The sequence below is a fragment of the Dromaius novaehollandiae genome, chromosome Z (assembly GCF_036370855.1).
Source record: "Dromaius novaehollandiae isolate bDroNov1 chromosome Z, bDroNov1.hap1, whole genome shotgun sequence".
NCBI lineage: Eukaryota > Metazoa > Chordata > Aves > Casuariiformes > Dromaiidae > Dromaius > Dromaius novaehollandiae.
Window position 1 is genome coordinate 71,805,740 of NC_088132.1, and position 18,454 is coordinate 71,824,193.

At 39.9% G+C, this 18,454-nt stretch overlaps 1 protein-coding gene across 3 annotated transcripts in view; it reads left to right on the forward strand.

Moving 5' to 3' along the window:
• LOC135323557 (A disintegrin and metalloproteinase with thrombospondin motifs 12-like) overlaps nucleotides 1-18,454 on the forward strand; it is a 175,035-nt gene that overhangs the window by 92,615 nt on the left and 63,966 nt on the right. For all 3 annotated transcript variants that reach the window (XM_064502766.1, XM_064502768.1, XM_064502767.1), the window contains 8 exons: nucleotides 2,737-2,933; nucleotides 5,024-5,107; nucleotides 6,812-6,936; nucleotides 9,113-9,262; nucleotides 12,565-12,708; nucleotides 13,648-13,792; nucleotides 17,331-17,423; nucleotides 17,617-17,762. In XM_064502766.1, the coding sequence (XP_064358836.1) occupies nucleotides 2,737-2,933; nucleotides 5,024-5,107; nucleotides 6,812-6,936; nucleotides 9,113-9,262; nucleotides 12,565-12,708; nucleotides 13,648-13,792; nucleotides 17,331-17,423; nucleotides 17,617-17,762 (1,084 nt within the window). The remainder of the gene's footprint in view (nucleotides 1-2,736; nucleotides 2,934-5,023; nucleotides 5,108-6,811; nucleotides 6,937-9,112; nucleotides 9,263-12,564; nucleotides 12,709-13,647; nucleotides 13,793-17,330; nucleotides 17,424-17,616; nucleotides 17,763-18,454) is intronic.

The following is an 18,454-nucleotide window of genomic DNA, read 5'->3' on the forward strand; positions in this document are numbered from 1 at the left end:
TTATCAGCTGAGCGGAAATCATTTGCAGCACTTCACTAATTTAAGGTGAAAAGAAAATGAGATGATTTTGCTTCAGAATGAAAAGCTTGGTAAAGCAACCATCATTTGTGGAGACATAAGAGCAGAAATAGAACCATGTTTTATAGCTGCCTATTTGCTAGTGAAGCTCCAAGAGGTTTTCTCTCTGCTTCATCTAACTCAAAAGCTGCCAGGAAACTTAAACGGCTGGGATTCAATCCTTAGGTGAGTCCCTCCTTCTAGGTAGTGCCTGCCCAGAAGGTAGAAGGATCATCATTGAGGAGAGAGTTTTGTCTGAGGCACCCTCTTGTTCTGTGGCATTAATTTTCACAACTCAGGTCTCTCTTCTGAGGTTTTGCAGTAATTCATAGCCTGACGCTTAACTGGGATGTTAGTTCTCCACACTTCCCTGAGGGTTATTCACCACTGCAGTCTGGCTGGCTTTAAACATTTTTATCTCCTTTGGGTGCAGAGCTGTCTCCTGTCCAGACAATAAGCAAATCTCCTCAGTGGATGCAAATACAAAGCTTGACAACTGATGTGATATTTCCTTTGGCCAGAAACAAATCACTTAGCTAGCAGCCTGACAAAAATCTTCTGTTCAGGTAGCTGTGGGGAAGGTTTTTCGTAGTATAAAATGCCTTGAAAAAACATAGATATTGAGAACCGCACTTCATTAAAAACAAAAAGTTGAAAACCACACAAATCTACAAAACAGAGCAATAAATGCAGCTTGTTAATAGCTTGTAATAGAGGTAACTATTAAGATAACTGAACAAAGCTTAGCGGGTGACAGCAGGAATGATACTGCAGCCTGGCACTGTGGAGTTGCCTTGGGAGTTAGAGCAGTGGTAGACCATTCTCCTACCCTTGGAAAAGCAAAAAAGAGAGAGAGAAAAAAGAAAAATATCTTTATTTTCTTATACTGCAAAGTATGTTCTGTGTATAAAAGAAGCTAGTTTTCCATGCAGCTTATTCTTCAGGATTGATGCAAAGATGCATGCTTCTCGTTGCATGCCTTGAGTTGGTGGGAAGGGAAATTTCTTCTTCGACATTTTTTTACTAGTTGACATATCTAGAGGATACAGTCTGTGTTAGTGCATAGGATGTCACTGACCAGTGATTTGGGTTGGTAATCACAAGGGAAATCAATATAGTTATGCTTTTTTGTTACAATGTATGGATAGTAAAAAAAAGAAAAAACTTTTTTAATTTTAAAAACTTTTAAAATGCAAACACCAGTTTAGGCAAAAAGAAATGCACTTACAAATATTATTTATTAATGTATTATATTGCAAATCTACAGTATGGAATACTAGACATCCTGCACAGTATATTGTACACATCGTTAACAGTCAAATGGTGCCACGCATTGTAGATGTGTAAGCCCCAGTGATACCTTCTGGCTGAACTTAGTTCTTCTGAAGGGCAAACAGTGCATTCATGCCACGGGTGTAACAGATCTTCTGCCGGTGTGAACCCAGGGCTTGGAGACCTAGCTGCAAAGTCATCCATGCTTCAAGGGAAGAGTGGTCTGGATAACTGTCCCTCAGCACTCGGTGGTGCTGGGAGGTGGAGGTGATGCTGGATAACTGTCCCCTGCCCCTCAGTAGTGTTGGGAAGTGCAGGTGAAGCTGAACAGGCTGTGAGCACTTTGAGGCAGGAGCCATCCTCCCGGCCAGCACGTGTGCACAGCCTGCAGTAAAGACATCCTGTTCCGCAAATGAGATGCCAAAGGACTTCTGCAATAGCTATCAAAATAGCAAGCATTCCTGATCCTTCCTAGGACTCAGGAAATCCCAGTGCCAACAGAAGTGTTCCTCTGGCTTCTTGGCTGGAAAAATGCCACCAGTTGCTGTTGAACTGGCATCTCTCACCTCATTTTCAGTCCTATGTGTATTTACATTCCCACTATTTCCCTGTTAGCACAGCCAGCTGATACTCAAAGCTGGAGTGAAGGGAGAGTAATTAGCCCCACTGAGCACAGTGCAAGGTTGTTAGCAGCTTTAAAGAGCAAGAGCACTTCCCAAAAGGATTTGGATGCATGGATCCCAAAATTATAGTGGAAGCACTTACCTTCTCACCTGCCAGTCCGACAACATGACACACGCCGCTGAGGAGCCTGCAGCCGTTTGCTGCCTTGGTCTTCAGATGACACCTGCTGGTGAAACATTCTTGCTCTCCAGGGTTTCTAAGGTGATTATTTTTCATGCACAAAACAGATGGCATGTACTAAGCTTAATTTACCATACTACTGAGAATAAGGGCGGCATGTAGAGAAAGTGTGTGTCTCATCTGAAACTATGAAGTGGCGTCATTAGAAGGTTCTGAAATTCCTTGAAAAGGGCATCCCTAATTTGTGGTGTGTGGTTTTTTAAGCTTGGCTCTGTGTCTAGCATCTTAATACCTGGCGTTTTGAGGTGTGAGGGTGGTAACTTTTGAATACGTATTTTAGAGCGCTGTTTAGTCCATCCTTGGAGATACTCAGCACTTCACTGGGGAGAGCCCTCAGCCAGCTGATGGCACTTTGAAGTTGGTCCTGCTTTGAGCAGATCAGGTAGGTGGCAGCCAGAAGTTCCTTCTCGCCCATGGTCCAACCAGCTCGATTGTCCCATGCTTCTGTGGTGCTGCCATTCTAGCTAGAAGTAGTACAGCTATACACAATGTAAATCAGACTTGGAAATGTTTTGAAGTCAATGTTGCTTGTTACCTTTCCAGATAGCTTCATCTTTTTCCAAAACCAAGAGCATCGGAGGGAGAGATGGGAACGAAATCACATGGCTGTCAGAAAGGTTTCTCGGCGCTCTGTCAGCAAGGAACGATGGGTGGAGACGCTTGTAGTTGCAGACAGTAAGATGGTTGAATATCATGGAAGTGACCATGTGGAATCATATATCCTCACTATAATGAATATGGTATGTACGATGTTTTCTTTTTTTAGTTAGATGAACAAAGCTAATTTTAATGATGATGTCAGTAATCACTCTGAAATAACTGTAACACTGGTTCACTGAAAGGGTATCTTTAATATATTTTAATTAAAACTATCTTTTTAGCATCTTTATTTTCCCTTTTATTTTGCATAAATGTGATTTTCTTCTGTGGATTTTAAGTGAGAGTAGCTTTTACAGTTCTTAGTCGTGAGGACCATATTACATAGCTATGAATTCTAGCACTAATTTTCATTCCACTGAAATTACTGTTTTTGAATCTCCTGCCTCCCTTGCAGCCTGGTGCTCATTGATGATTCAGGGTTCGCAGTTGCAGCAACAGAGAAGTGCTGTTGTTTTAAGCATATCAATTCATTTCCATGTCTGCAAATTAGACACACCCCAGATCCTACTGGAAATTGTAGTAATTTTGAGCTCTGTTCTAGCATTATGAAGGTAGTTCAGTTTAGAGAGAGAGGCTTTTATTAAAGTTCAGCCAAGACACTTAGTACCTAGGTTTGTACCTAACAGAAATGATTTGCTTACTGGTATAATTGGTACTTGGGTTTTTTTAAATTATTATTTTCTTCCAGTGCAGACTTGAAAAATTATTGGTTTTTTTCCAGACAAGTAGTGCAGTATCGTGCCCCTAATAAAGTCCACATTAAAAGGAAAAAAACTGTACCTTTTAATGTGTCCTTGTGTGGCAAGTTCCAAAATACATTGAAGAAGAAAAGTAACAGTGTTTCATGGTGCTGTCTACAGCTGGTGTTTTGTGTTACTATCTATATCATAGTAGGTATTGGCCTTGCAGAGTCTGTTGAGGATGTCTTCTCCTATGTCCTTCTCATCTGACTTGTATGTTATATCTATGAAAAAAATCACAGTATAAATTCTAGCCATGGTATCTGATCTATCCCTCGTCTTTATGCAATATATGCCTGGCTGTGTGCTGAGCTGTCTGACTAGCTAGTGAGACAATGAGCCTGAGTAAACAAACACCAGGCTGATTTGACTACATAAGGTTTTGTCCACACGGGGAAAATATGTGGAATAAAGCCTTATCATTATCAGATTCAGGAACAAACAGGTATTACCATTTTCTGCGCAGTCTGTAACTTAGATGTAAAGGTTACCCATAGTGATTCAATTTCCAATCTAATACCGTGAAAAAGACCCATATCTAAGTCAGACCTTGGGACTCAAAAGCCAAATTTCCCCTTTTTCCCAGTAATGCCTCCTTTAATGGTCTTCTCCAAAACAGTTTTGACCCAAACACAATCTATTTTATCCATTTGTATTTCTTGTGATGTATGAGATATTTCATACAGAGAGATTCTGTACCTTTTCTGGTTCCCTTTCTTCCTGCCTAGCTTGACATTGCTACGATATTACTACATTTCATCTGAGCCAAGCTTTTGCTAAGTTCAATTCTTGTCCTACTGTTTTGCTCTTTTTTGTGTGAATTCATTATCTTTCCTTTTCCTTTTAGCATCTTCTGTGCTGTGAAAGCACAACCGTACCCACAATTTGACTGATAACCTTTTGCCTAATACTGGCTTCCTTTTGCTTCGTTGTGGCAGAAGCTGCTTCTTATCAAATCAAAGCATGAAGATTTGATATTCCGCTCTTTTTCCACCCTGAGTGGACCTCTCCGTTAGTAATGCGCGACGGTAGATGTTGCTTTCTTTTCTGCTGATGTTTGTCAAGAACTTTGAAGTGGCTGAAATGACAATGAGGGATGAAGGCCCAAAGCTAATGAGTTCTTCTACAGGAGAAGTGGACATGAAATAATCTTGGGTGCAGAAGTCTATGCTTTTGCTCCTTAAATTAGTAACTTCTGCCAAATCCTGTATCTTCACTCATTTGGCAGAGCTACCTATTGCAGTAGTTTGTAACAGTTGTTGCATTTCAGTAAACTTTCAATGAAGTGTGTTGAGGATAAAAACAAACAAAGAAACCCCCAAAACTCAAAGGGGGACAGTATGCTTAAAGTAAACGTAATATTTTCTCTCTGAAGTTCTGTTCTACGCTAGAGGATTCAGTTAATCTCATACCTCCTGGCTCTGGCACAGGTCACAGGGCTGTTCCATGATCCAAGCATTGGCAATGCAATTCACATTGTGCTGGTCCGGCTCATCCTCTTTGAGGAGGAGGAGGTAAGGTTTTTATTTTCCTCAAAATGTCAGTTAAGAAACTTGGGATTTGAATGCATCGAGGCATAATTAGGGTTAGGAGGGTTTGTTTGCTTGAAATAATTTGTTCATTTGACTCTTCTATTAATCTGTTGACTTTAGCATGTCTGTTTTTAGGATAAATGCTGCCTTGGATAGCACAGTATTTAGCTCATGACTTCAGGTATTTCTGCATAAAATCCCCAAGGAAAATGCAATTAAAATAGGATGATTAGGAAGGGGGAAATGGAATCTCCCCAGTGTCAAAAGAACATGGCCTGATGAGGAAGACTAGATGAGAAACAGAAATTAATATATGTGTCATCACTCACAGTCTAATCACCCAGCATTACCTGAATTGTATTTATAACGTATAATGCTAGAGTGTTTACAGGTCTCTGAAGAAGTAAATATAATTTTGTGCAGTTGCAACACACATTTTCCTCAGCAGTTCTTTTTCAAAACTCCAAAACAAGGACTAAGTGGATGCTAATTGCTCTATACTAAGCATGTATTAGCGATTTGCTGTGCCTGTCATTCACAAATATTGTGCTACATGCGTAAATACATGCTGATTATTATAATTTTACTAGTCGTTTTTAAAACACTGTGCATGACATAGTCTGCTCTGACTGCAGAAGCACAATAAGGGGATTGTTCTCAGTGGCTCCCGGTTTAAGATCACAAGCCAGATGGATCCAAAGCTATTGAAGGCAGTGAACCAAGCTGTGGAGGCAGGCTATGCCTTGTGGGAGAATTACTAGAACAGAGTCTAATTTACACAGCTAGCCCTCAATGTGAGGATATGCAGGCAAAAATGTAGTTCAGCTTCTGACAGGACAATTAGGATCTTCAGTCCGTAGTGTCCTTCAGTAAAATGTAGTTGCTAAGTTTCTGTGGCAGCTTTGAAAATGGACAGTGGATTCCTGATGAGTTGAGCATGGCAGTGTTGGAAGCAACAGTGGTGGTATCTTTAAAAATCTGGTTTTAAGATAGTTGTGGAAATGAATATCTGGTGTCTATGTTATTTAGATGCTTTGTAAAAATTTTACTTTACTTAAATAAACTGAGGCAAGATATAATGCATGTCAGAGCAGAAATAAGAAAGTACGCTTTTGGATGAATTTATTTTGCATACTTTGTATCGCAGAAGAAATTTCTGCAACTTTAATGCATACTATCTAATCATAAATGGGGAAGAAACATCTATGAAGTGCATTATTTCTTTTTGCAATTGAGAAATATTGTGAAAGAAGTACATCCTTAAACGTGTAAATTGTTCCCTAATTATGCGATTGGTCACACAGCATTAAGAGTGACATAGTTGCACGCTTATTAATCTTTACTTTCTTTACACCAACCAAACTTGCTTTAAAGAGAAAATAAAATGTTTTTGTTGGAAAATTTCTGTTCAGTTTTGGGTTTTATGAAGCTCACTTACCAAAAAAAATAGGAATTTCTTCCTTTTTTCATTAGCAACACTAATTACAAAGATAACAAAATTTTAACTTAATATTCAAGATGTTAGATATATAGATGTTATTGCTCCTAGTGATGGCTCTAGCTTCAGGCAAAACTGTAATCAATTGCATTTCAGTGACTTTACCCAGCTTCACAGCTAGCATCACTGACGTGTTATTGCAATGTCATGTGGTCTTTACAGTGATATTTTCCTTCATTTCCCATTAGCAAGGCTTGAAGATAGTTCACCATGCTGATAAGACATTAGCCAGCTTCTGCAAATGGCAAAAGAGCGTCAACCCCAAGAGTGACGTCAACCCTGCACACCATGATGTGGCCGTCCTGCTAACCAGGTACGATAGCAGTTCAGCAGATCAGTGGTTGACTCTTGTGCAGTTGTGTTTCTTTTGCTGGTATTTTTTGTTCGTAGGCTCATATCATCTTTTAGTTCATCCTGCACTGAACCCTGTAAAGAGCCCTACCTGGTGAAGACATGCTGTTCCTGAAACATAATGTTAATACAAAAATAACCTAATGTGAGTGTGTGTGGCACTCATACAGGTGGAGTACAGGAGCTGCAATATAAAAGCATGTGGTTAAGGTTAGACCTGCTGTACCTTTTAAAAGGGCTCGTTTTCATTTGTTTTCACAGTACATGTAATGCTTTATGTATGTATGTGGGTGTTTTATTGGTGATGCATCTTAGTCAGGAAATTGAGATCTGTATGTCCCCAGAGATTAGCAATCTGAGGACCTCAGGTCATTTTTCCCACTTGATCCTGTCTCATTTAGTGTTTAGTCACTTCTCTATTCTTCATAGACCAAAAGCAATCTAGCATGTAGGTGAACAGTTCCATAATGACAAACCCTACCTGTTATAGAGGTGTGCGTCAGAGTGGAAGTATACTTTGTGAAGAGACTGCAATTTATTCTGAAGGTTTAAATTGTATGATTTTTAGATATGAGTGGTACTTAAAGATATTGCATGATCTTATATTTAAACACAGACAAAATATTTTTTTATTAGTGTAAGGATCTGTAGCACAGAAAACTAAAAGGTGTTGACTGAGGTTATACAAGGACTTTGTGGAAGGGCATGAAACAGAAATTTTATGGGTCCATAAAAATTGGTCCAACCAGCACACAACTGGGAGAAAAGACCAGGTCTGTGGCCTTTAAACAAACAAATGAGAAAAGTCTTCAGCTAAAAAAGTCTGCTAGGCAAAAACAACCCCCCCCCCCCCCCCAAGTGGTATAGTAAAGAAGAAGGTCAGCAAATATTTAAATGAGAATGAGAAAAAGAAGTCTCAAAATGATGAGTGGTTTACCTCTCCAAATAAACAGGCTTCAAAGGATTTATTTGAATGAAGCTGTGGTACAGTTGCGTGTGGTTGCGGTACGGGTGCTGGATAGATTGCGTAGCAGTGTGTCATCCCCTGAGCGGCTGCACATGCATTGCACCTGGCAGAGCTGACATACAGGATATAAATCCTTGCTCTCCTTAATGAATCAGCCATTTACCCTAAGAGAAAACTCTATCACAGTAGGCTATTCCACAGCTGAAGAGCCTGGGATTAGGCTATACTGCCCTAGGCCTGCTCTGACTGAACCAGGAGGAGGAAAACAAACCTAACCCTCACAGGAGATCTGTCTCATTTCCTCCTCGATAGCTTATGGACTTTGGGGTTGGTATTAGGGCTTTTCCTGTCCAGGGGCAATACACACATTGCTCTTTTTCATTTCTTTTAGCAGACTAGAAGGCATGCAGCTACATTTTTTTTTTGACTAAAGAGCCTAGTGTCAGCCTGAGCTCAGTTGCTTAATCCTGGCAGTGAAGCAGCACAATTCACCGGTTTCCTCAGGGAAACAGCCACTGCTGGGGGAAGGAAGCTGTTGGCCTAAACAGCTTACAGGGATTTGGGCACTGCAGTAGCCCCGGGCGGCTTCTGCCGCAGCACATCAGCTGCCAGTTGCCTATGGGTCCCATGCCCGAAGTGAGGTCTGCTCAGACTGAGCAAACAAGGGCAGAGTTTTCTTAAAAGCGTTTTCAGAAAACATATAACAGGAGGCTTGGGGAAATTCCGCTCAGAAAGTTAGTGGCAAATTAAAGAGGCTGAGAAGGGATCATTAGAGGTAAAACTATCCTCCTGATTCCCATAAATCCTTGTGCAGAACTAGAAGAAAGGAAACTCTTTGCGTCCTTCACCATCAGGCATGCACTAGCAAACTTCAGATGTACTATAATCAAAATGTCATCAGAGAGGGAGGAAAGCTTTTTCTTACATGAGTTGGGAATAAACATTTATATTGAGGAACTATCACAACATAAATACTGTCCATTAAATGACAGCCATATAATACTGTAATAGCAGTTACAGATGTTTGTAAAAATGTTAGCAGAACTAGGCTTTGCTTAAAATGCAAGTTAGCACTTGTACATTAGGAGACAGAGACTTACCATCCAGTGTAACTGACATTTTGCAATTGTTTTTAAGCTCTTTTAATTGGAAGTCTTTGTTGTGATTCTAGAAAGGACATTTGTGCCGGAATGAATCGTCCATGTGAAACCTTAGGTTTGTCTCATCTATCGGGCATGTGTCAACCTCACAGAAGCTGTAACATTAATGAAGATTCTGGCCTTCCGCTGGCATTCACTATTGCTCATGAACTTGGACACAGGTATAGTTGAATGTAAAGAAGGACTCCGCTGAGTTTAATTTATTCTTTGTATACCAGCATTCAAATTGTTTTTTTTTTCTCAGACCTATGCCATTAGTCCTTCTGCACACCTGAGAAAAACAGTAGCTTGTAAGTCTTGTTTTAGCCTCTTAATGAAGAGAAGTCTCACTTATCCTTGGAGAGATTTTTTTTGTAATAATAACTATTGACTGGTGCATTAGATCAAGATTAGTTAAGAACCTACTGAAGGTTTGTTACTTTACAAGTGCTGTTCATATGAGCAGCTACTCTGTAATTCTCACTGCAAAATTGCATTTCTGCCAAACAGAAACGAAACAAGGAGTGAGTTACTGTCTCTTTATTATTAAAATCAAAAACTGTGTCTATTTTTTCTAAGCAGAGGAATGAGAAAGACATTCTTCAGCCTTGACCTTTGTTTATACTTGCAACTATTTAGTTTACCCCTTTTAACAGTGTCTGTCCGGGCAGTACCTCAGGATGAAATAATCAAGCTACAAAAAAACATCACTTAAGCATGCTTTCCATGCCTTAACTTTTCTCACATATTCATTTTTCCAAGTGTATATTGAATTATTACTTGAATATTTGATATAATCTCTGATCATTCCTTTACTTTTGCATAAAACATGCATTTCATTAAATCATTATTAAATTATTTATATTGCATCATTGTATTTCATTATTGCAGATTAACTAGAAACCATTTCTAACTCCAAGCACTCAAACTTTACAGAAGCATCAAGTCTTTTGTCTCCTTTCTAACTAACAAAGTTGCTTTGGGTTTTTCTTAATAACTGGACAGCTTCTGTGTATTAATATTCCCACCATGGACTCACTTATGTCAAGTCACATAAAGTTTCTAAGCATTTAGTTTTAGACGTGGCTAAATTTTTTTTTTTTTTTTGAGTTTGGGGTTTTTTTGCTAGAAACTTCATTCTTCAATGTTTCCAAATTGATGGGGGTGTTTTGGTTGGTTGGTGGGTTTGTCAAACTCACCTGAAACACTACGGTTTCAAATCTGTTTCAAAATTGAACTGTTTTTTCCCAGGTAGCATATTGGCTCATGGGTACTCCAGTCTGGGTGCAATGCCTGCATTTTTCAGCTAGGCCACGCTCCTTGGCTAGGTGACGTGTTCATTGCTGTATCTACAACGCAATAACTTTCATTATACACCCAACCACTAGTCAAAATGACGACTGGATTTCCTGGTGGGATATAAAATCTGATACAAAGATTACTCTAATGTTGATCTCATCAACCATTAATTGATCTTTCTTTATTCAGCACCTCAATTGCCAGAAGGGAAGTAGTGTAATAACATAATGCTGAAATCATTCACTATCAGATCTAGGTCCTTTGGGATTTAGTCACTTAGTCCCCACTACGGTGCTGCTGACAGGACAGAATACTGGTGAATTTGCCTTTGCAAGAATGTTTTAGGGCCTTGCTTTTACACGTTGTCTCCACACACAAAAATGGAATACTGTAGGGTTTGCAGTTAACCTGAAACCATCCTCCACCCAAGCCAGGTTAGGATAAGTATGTTACAAGATTCAGATACGGACAGCAAAAGTCTGTAGAACTTGCAGGTGAAATAGAAAATGATGGATTCCCAAAGTAACTCTCCCTCATACTGTCCCTCTAGACATTCGCCTCCCTTGTCAACAGACCCTGTTCATGGAAAAGGGACTATGTGTCACTAGGGGGACACACTTTTATAGCTCAGATCCATTGCTGGAGTTTATGCAGAATGAAGCTATGCCCTGCTGTTGGATCATTAGGATCATGGTACAATTTTATTTTCCAGAAACGAAGTCTTAGTGGTTTGAACTCACTAAGAAGGTCTTTGTGTGATCCTCAGTTAAGTAATGAGCTGGAGCTTCAGATGTTAACAATGCAGGTGTCAACATCTTTGTAGATCTGTTGCCTTTATAGTAGGTCGTGAGAAGTAGGTGCTTTTAGGATGTGGTTTCCATGACTTAATTCAGATAACCTTCAGGATGAGATGACCTGGAGACATCTACATTTAGTCAGGTGAGTCCCAGCTGAAGTTTTTTATGTTCCTGAATTCTACAAGCTGTTGAATAAGGAAATCTCTTAAATAAGTCACAGAAGTCTGAGAACACCATGTTACGAAGACCTGCTGTGGAGGACTGTCTCCTTGTCTCTAAAGCACAGTATGAGAAAGTTAAATAGTAAGAAGGAGTGGAGTTTGGCAGCTAATTCACTGCACATTCAGCAATGTGGAAAACAGTGTCTCCGTCCAAATCCAGCAAAAGAGATCAGAAAAGAAACAAGCATTAAAGGCGTGCTTGTAAGACAGTGTAACAAAAGTTGATCTTAGTTAAAGTGGTATGAGTCTGAAATAACTGTGCTAGTCAATAGAATTGCTTTGTCCTTAGCCAAAGGAACAAAGACTAAAATTTAGCTAGGAATTTTAGGAACAAGTTTTGCTTTTGCTTTTTGCCTCAGCCTCTTATCTAGCCTCTACAAGCATCCCACTACCAGTGTTCCCTGTCTATGTAATGATTTCATCAGATATCCCATGCTAGGCGGGTTTTAGCCCAGCCAAGGGTAGGTTAGAGTGCTGGAGGAACTCAGGCTTAATAACTGTAATGGTGACCTTTCCTTCTGAATTGTTACCAAATTTACATTGCAGTAGGGTATTAAAGCATGTTGCCTTGGATATAAAGCTTGAATATCTGGTTGTTAAATACCTGATTGCCAGATTACAGCTACATTCAACCTGTAGTGCAGGTGAAGAAAGGGAGACCTAGCTAGAAGGCACTGAAACTGAGATTCTTCCCCTATGACAGGCAATGAAGAAGAAGAGCAGATGGCATGAGATACCAATTTCCTGTGAAATTGGAGAGCTGCTAGAACCAAGAACTAGCTCTTGGACTGAAGAGCTAGGAAGCACGCTTAGTTCTAACAGCTTTGACATAACCTTGCGGTTTGAATTGCCTGCTTCAATCCAGCCGAATTGTGCAATAGCATTCTGATTCCCTTTAAAATACTGCAAAGATAGTCTCTAACAGTGTTCTTTGTTTTCTGCCTGATAATATTGCTTTACCTAACAATCTGCTTGAAAGCCTGTTGGAGTCTAGAATTTTTTGTGGGTTTTGGAATCAGGTCTTCTGTGTACTTTTTGGCAAAGAGGTATCTGCAGCTAATCAGAAGAGGAAGCAGCTCTAGTATCTGTTTACACATACTGTTGAACCTATAGAGGAGTGTTGTGATCAGTCATCTGGAATTATTAACTCTTGTTTTCTATCTCTAGTTTTGGTATCCAGCACGATGGAAAAGAGAATGACTGTGAGCCCATTGGAAAGCGTCCATATATTATGTCCCGGCAGTTGCAGTATGATCCCACTCCCCTCACCTGGTCTCCCTGCAGCAAGGAATACATCACGCGTTTCCTGGAGTGAGTGATCAGGGTGTAACATTTCACCGGAATGAGTACAACTGTATATGAGACATCTAAGTGGAGTTCATTAGATTTACTTTTTTTGTAGAGTACTTGAGTTAATTCCCATGCAGGGCATACCACAAGCTTATTGCTCACTTAGTAATTGGGGAAAGCTCCATTATATCTTGGGTTTCTAAAAGTGAGCTGGAGTTTTGTCATGTCAGCTTGGGTTTGGTGCAACCTGCAGCTTCTTGCTGCAGTTACCAGGAAGAAAGAAGCCTTCCTGTCAAGGACTCTGTTGGGACATCAAAGATATTCCCTTTGTTGGCCGCAACAACATGTGCTTGACTTCAATGACTTGTCCAAATTCATATTCTTTTTAAAAGCAGCACTATGATATAACTTTGACCAAAGGCTGCAGTCCGCTTTGAAGTCACTCTGCAAACTGCAATGACTTTGTGATATTTCCAATTTGACAGGCTGGATTTTGCCTCTATAAAACCCCCCTGCCAGATGGAGAGTGGTTACAAGGATTTCATCTGTCAGGTGTAGGAGGAGGTGATAGCAGCTGAGAATTGCTCAGTATCGGGGCCGTCAGCACATACAAGGACCACATATGTTCCTTTGCTTTTGCAGACTTCAGTGGTCCTTCTCCAAAGCGTGGAATTGGCATGTTGGTCTAAGTGTTACTGATACCTGGGCTGCAGGCAGTTTGTTGTGTGTTTTTTTTTTTCTTCAATTATTTGGCTATTCTCTAAGGTTCCATGAACTGCAAGAAATGAGTACTGTTTGTTAGCAGCACTTCAGCATAGCCTAGCTGGAATCTGGAAGCATAATTACCAAAGGCCATATCAAAAATTATCACTAACAATTAGATATTGAAAATCAGCATACAAAAAAAAGGTTTCAAAAAGGTGTGGTTGTGTTTCTTAATTTGCAATTTTCATCTTTTAGCCGAGGATGGGGATTCTGTTTGGATGATATACCCCAAAAGAAAGTTCTGAAGTCCCCAATCATTGCTCCTGGAGTGATTTATGATGTACATCACCAGTGCCAGCTTCAGTATGGTTCCAATGCTACTTTCTGTGAAGATGTGGATGTAAGTGCTGTATGTTTTTCTTTGTTGCACTAATGAGAGCTTAAGCTTCTTGAACAGTGTGGAAGTGCAGTTGGTGAACCTTAGGTGCTAAGTACAAGTGCAACATATCCAGAGTCTCATAGACTAGTCGTGCAGTGCAGCATGCCCTAACAGAGTGTTTTGATTCCAGTCTGGAGATCGCAGAAGTGAGATGTTTTCCTGTTTGCCCTGTATATTCCTTGTCCTTTATCGGATCTGGCCTCATACCTATTGTGAGATGCTTGCCGTTCAGTGGTGAAGTAATTTTGGTTTTAAACTTACGATATTGATTTTAAGTAAATTATTAACAGAGATGAAGTTCCATCTTCCAAAATAAGATACTCTTTAATATTAAAGCTTTCAATGATGAATGATTTCATTGGGAACAAATCTTCAGTTCCAGGAAGAGTTATCTGAAAAAAAGACAAGGTATTGCTCTTTTCCTATATATCCTGATTTTTCACACTTTTGATAGTCTAACTAATGAAAAGAAATTTCAGTCTATGTACCTCAAAGATCCTTTAGGTGGATTAAATATAGATAGATATTCATAAGAATCTTTATTTAGATATATTTAATCTCTATATAGGTTTATATAGATATTTTTATATCTTGGAGAACATAGACTTTCATGTGGCAGCAGGTGATTTAGATAGTCCAATATTGGCTCCCTAGGGTGGTTCTTCACAGCACAGCAAGACAGTGCTGTGCAGAGATGCATGGGAACAGTATAGTCACATCAGCACAACTCCCTACAAGACTCAGAAAGCACTGTAGAGTATCAGGTTAAATTAGCTAAGGTATAGTGCTATGCTATTATAACTGTACCTACCTTGTTTAGAGCTATTTGACTCAGTGCAGCATTATTCTACATAGAAGAACACTTCAGAAACTGTGATTTCAAACGCTGATCTAGCTAAGAGATCGCTAAGTTTTTCTGACTGTTGGGCAACACTATTCAGCAAATGCTGCAGGCAGCATCCTGGTTTACTCTCCCTGTTAAATAGGACCGTGGCAGCCGTAGTGCCTTGTGGTTATCGACAATGCTGGAGTGTGTTTTAGGCAAGGTATTGTGTACAGCTGTGGACTGGGGACTGCAAATCTTGATCTTTTTTATTCCATTGTGATAATCCTCATCTGCCCTCTTATTAGAGGACTTATTTATGACTAATCTCCTCAGCTGTTATGATTAGCAATGTTGAACTGCACCTACTGAGTCTGAAGCTTGTATTGAAAGCTTGCTTTCATTACCTGCTGTTCTAGTTTTCTCAGCTATTGTAATTTGTCTGTTGGTACAGATAGAAAATTAAAGTGTAATTTTGCAATATTGGTTCATTCTGTCTCTCCTTGAGTGTGAATCTAGTAGGCCTTTTCATTCAGCATCTTCTGATTAAACAACTTACAGTTGGACAAATGTCAGTAAATTAATTGGTATCATTTTATTTTATTTTATTTTTTACTGCAAGGCCTGTGTTTCGCAGGTAACTGCACCGGCAAGGAATTGTGATTAGTGTAGTCTGCCTGGCATATTGGACAATCAGTATAGCCGTTTTGTCTGAAAAGTCTGACTGTTCTTTGCCTCGTCACTATTTACTTAACACTCACTTACTGACCAGACTACATTTGTTGTATAACTTCTAATGTTTGCATGTGTGGTTGAATTTTATCCGCAGGTTCTTTTTGAGAAAAGAATCTGTATTTAGCTGAAGATGCCCAAGGGTTCAGTGATTACACTGAACAAAGGCAGAGGTTTAGAATTCAAACGGTGGCTTCCACAAAGCATTTAGGTAGTCCTCTAAGCATCACGTGAAATAAATAAATACTATCCTTCCAATAAGGAAAAGAAAAGCAAAATATAAATTTGGGCGGTGAATATTCCAAGTGGTAGATGGATCTATAGCTCCCTACAGGCTGTAGGAGTTCAGAATCCTCCTCTTATTGCTCTTTTCTTATCTCCAAAACTTTCACTCACTTCAGTAGGACTGAGATTGTTTAGAGTGGTTTCTCTTTAAGGTACAGATCCTGGTCTCGCAGGTTGGGTGTATACTCTATTGCTGATGATAAAATCACTTGCAGTGAGTCCATGTTAGTTGTGAATTCCTGACTATTACATCCAAAAAGTATGCAGTGAACAAAGCTTTTTCTTGCACTGCTGTTATTCCAGTAGTCTTAAATATGGAGAAAAGCCCTGGTGCATGGGGATTAAAATGGAAAAAATCTTGTAAAGCTAATGCGTTTCCTCCATAAACACTTGATTTTGGAATCTGAGTGTTTCCACGGGGTAAGCATGTAACTGCCCATGGAAAGCTGCATTCAATTTAAATCCACATTGTGGTACTCCCCTGTGCCTTCCTCTGGGCATTTGAAACACAGTGGAGGATGCACTTCATGCAATAAAAGCACAAACATATTTTGTATACAATAGCTAAAAATAAACATGAAGTTCCCAATGAAAGCAAATTCATCAGCAAGGACGTTTGGGTAGCTCTGCCTTTACATCCTGACAATGGTGGCTCCACAAAGAGTTGCTAAGTAGTGCTACTCTTAAACTATAAATAGGGAACTGGAAAGCAACATGTATACATCACCAGAAAGCAACTAAATAAGCAGAGATGCAAAGCCCCATACGCTGTGTTCCAACTTGAAATCTGGAGTGCTTGGAGGTGGCACTCTTTGTGCCTGAGCTTAGCTATTTTAAATAGAAGTAGGCCAGAAACCAGCAGCCAAATTTTGGATTTCACACTCAGCCAAATGTTGCTGCTAGCTTATCGGGGCTGGATTTTTGCAAATGTGGTTTGTTTGTAGACTATGCCAGCCTTCATCAACCAGAGCCCTTACTCTTCTCGGACTACTAGGCTTTTTTTCCTCTGCCAGCTGTTCTGGACGGCTTTTAAATCATTCCCTCCTGTATCTGCTGGGCTGATGTTTTGAGCGCGCTGCATTTTGATCTCTTTCTCCTCATCTCGTTTTGGGAGTTGAAGGACATTAACCTGGTTGTCATACCTGGAGACATGGCATTGTTTCTGCTTACCGGCTGGGTTCTCTAACCTTCTTCGATTTCAGTGTACGTGTTTTCAGGCAGACAACAAGTCAAAATTGAACACTGTATTCATTAGCAGTCATCAAATGAGAATAATACAGACTCTATCTGCCTTCACCATAAACAGTAGCGCACAAACTTTGTAAAGTCGTTTTTCCTGTGTGTAGTCGGGAGCTGAGCAGCAAATGAGGGGAACATTTAAACTTACAAGCATAGTTTGGTTAATCCACTTGTTACAAAGTATTTGCTGTTTTATGTTTATTAAATCGTCCATAGTTGTACACTAATAAGGGGTACCTGAATTTGGACCCTCGAAGGGTCCTAACTTGTAGAAAACTGAACATCTATTTCTAGAAGTACTGCCCTTATAAAGCTTTGTAAATTGATATACAAGACCGTGGGTGACTTTTGAAAATTTTGGCCTTAGGCATTCAGCTCTGCTTGAGACTACTGTAGTTTCTTTCTTTCTTCCTTTTCCAGAATCTTTGCCAAACACTCTGGTGCTCAGTGAAAGGCTCCTGCCGCTCCAAACTGGATGCTGCTGCGGATGGCACTCGATGTGGAGAAAACAAGGTGACTGTGAGCTTCCATGCTATGAAGGGGCAGTGGGAAAACCATAAATAGCTCTGCCATCGGGTGAAAGAGGGAGCATCCTATGACATCTTAATTTAAAGCTCCATTTAAGTTTTAACCTTCATGGGAGTCCATTTACAGTAATGGTTTTCTGTGATACTAATCTTGAACTGTTTGCCCTTTCTCTTCTAAGTGGTGCTTCTCTGGTGAGTGCATTACAGTGGGCAAGGCTCCAGAAGCAGTCCATGGTGGATGGGGTGTTTGGTCGTCCTGGTCCCATTGCACAAGGACATGTGGGGCAGGAGTTCAGAGCGCGGAGAGACCATGCAATAACCCAGAGTAAGTTGAGTGTACAATCCTTCCATTCCTTTTATTCAAGATCTTTGAGATACTAAAGAGGCTGGAGAGACATTTTTATGATATAGTTTTATCAGCAGGTGCTAGAGCAAGACAGTTATTGAACACCTCTCCTCCCCGGTTAAACATATCTGTGCGAAATTCACTTGGCTCAGTTTTTATAATCTTCATCTCCTTCATTAATCTTTATTTTCCAGGGAGCTTATTTCTACATGCAATGAAAAAATCTTGGTATTTGTCCTGCAAGCTTTGTGTAAATATTAGAAATGTTGCTTTAATAATACTGCCTTGAATAAATACAATGTCCTTGAACACTGGGTGGAATAATGGCTAGTGATATGTTCCTGAGGGAAGTCAAGGCCCTGCCTTTCATGTTTTATTCTAATCAGTTTTGTTTGGAGCTTCAGATGCATGGGGTCACTAAGCACATAAAAGAAAGGGCAGACTTTTCTAATATATACCTGAGTGTATAATGACCTTATATCTCATTTTCAAAAATTGTTACAGGGTGCCTAACAGCTGAAATTACTTGGCTGTTCTGGCAAGATTGTCGAACATTCTGGAAAAAAAAATTTTTGAGTTCTTTAATAAGGCAGTTTGTCATTGCCAGGCAATGTGCCAAGAGCTCTTTGAGATGCAAGTGCTTGTAGGTCGTTGTGCTCCATATTGTTCTA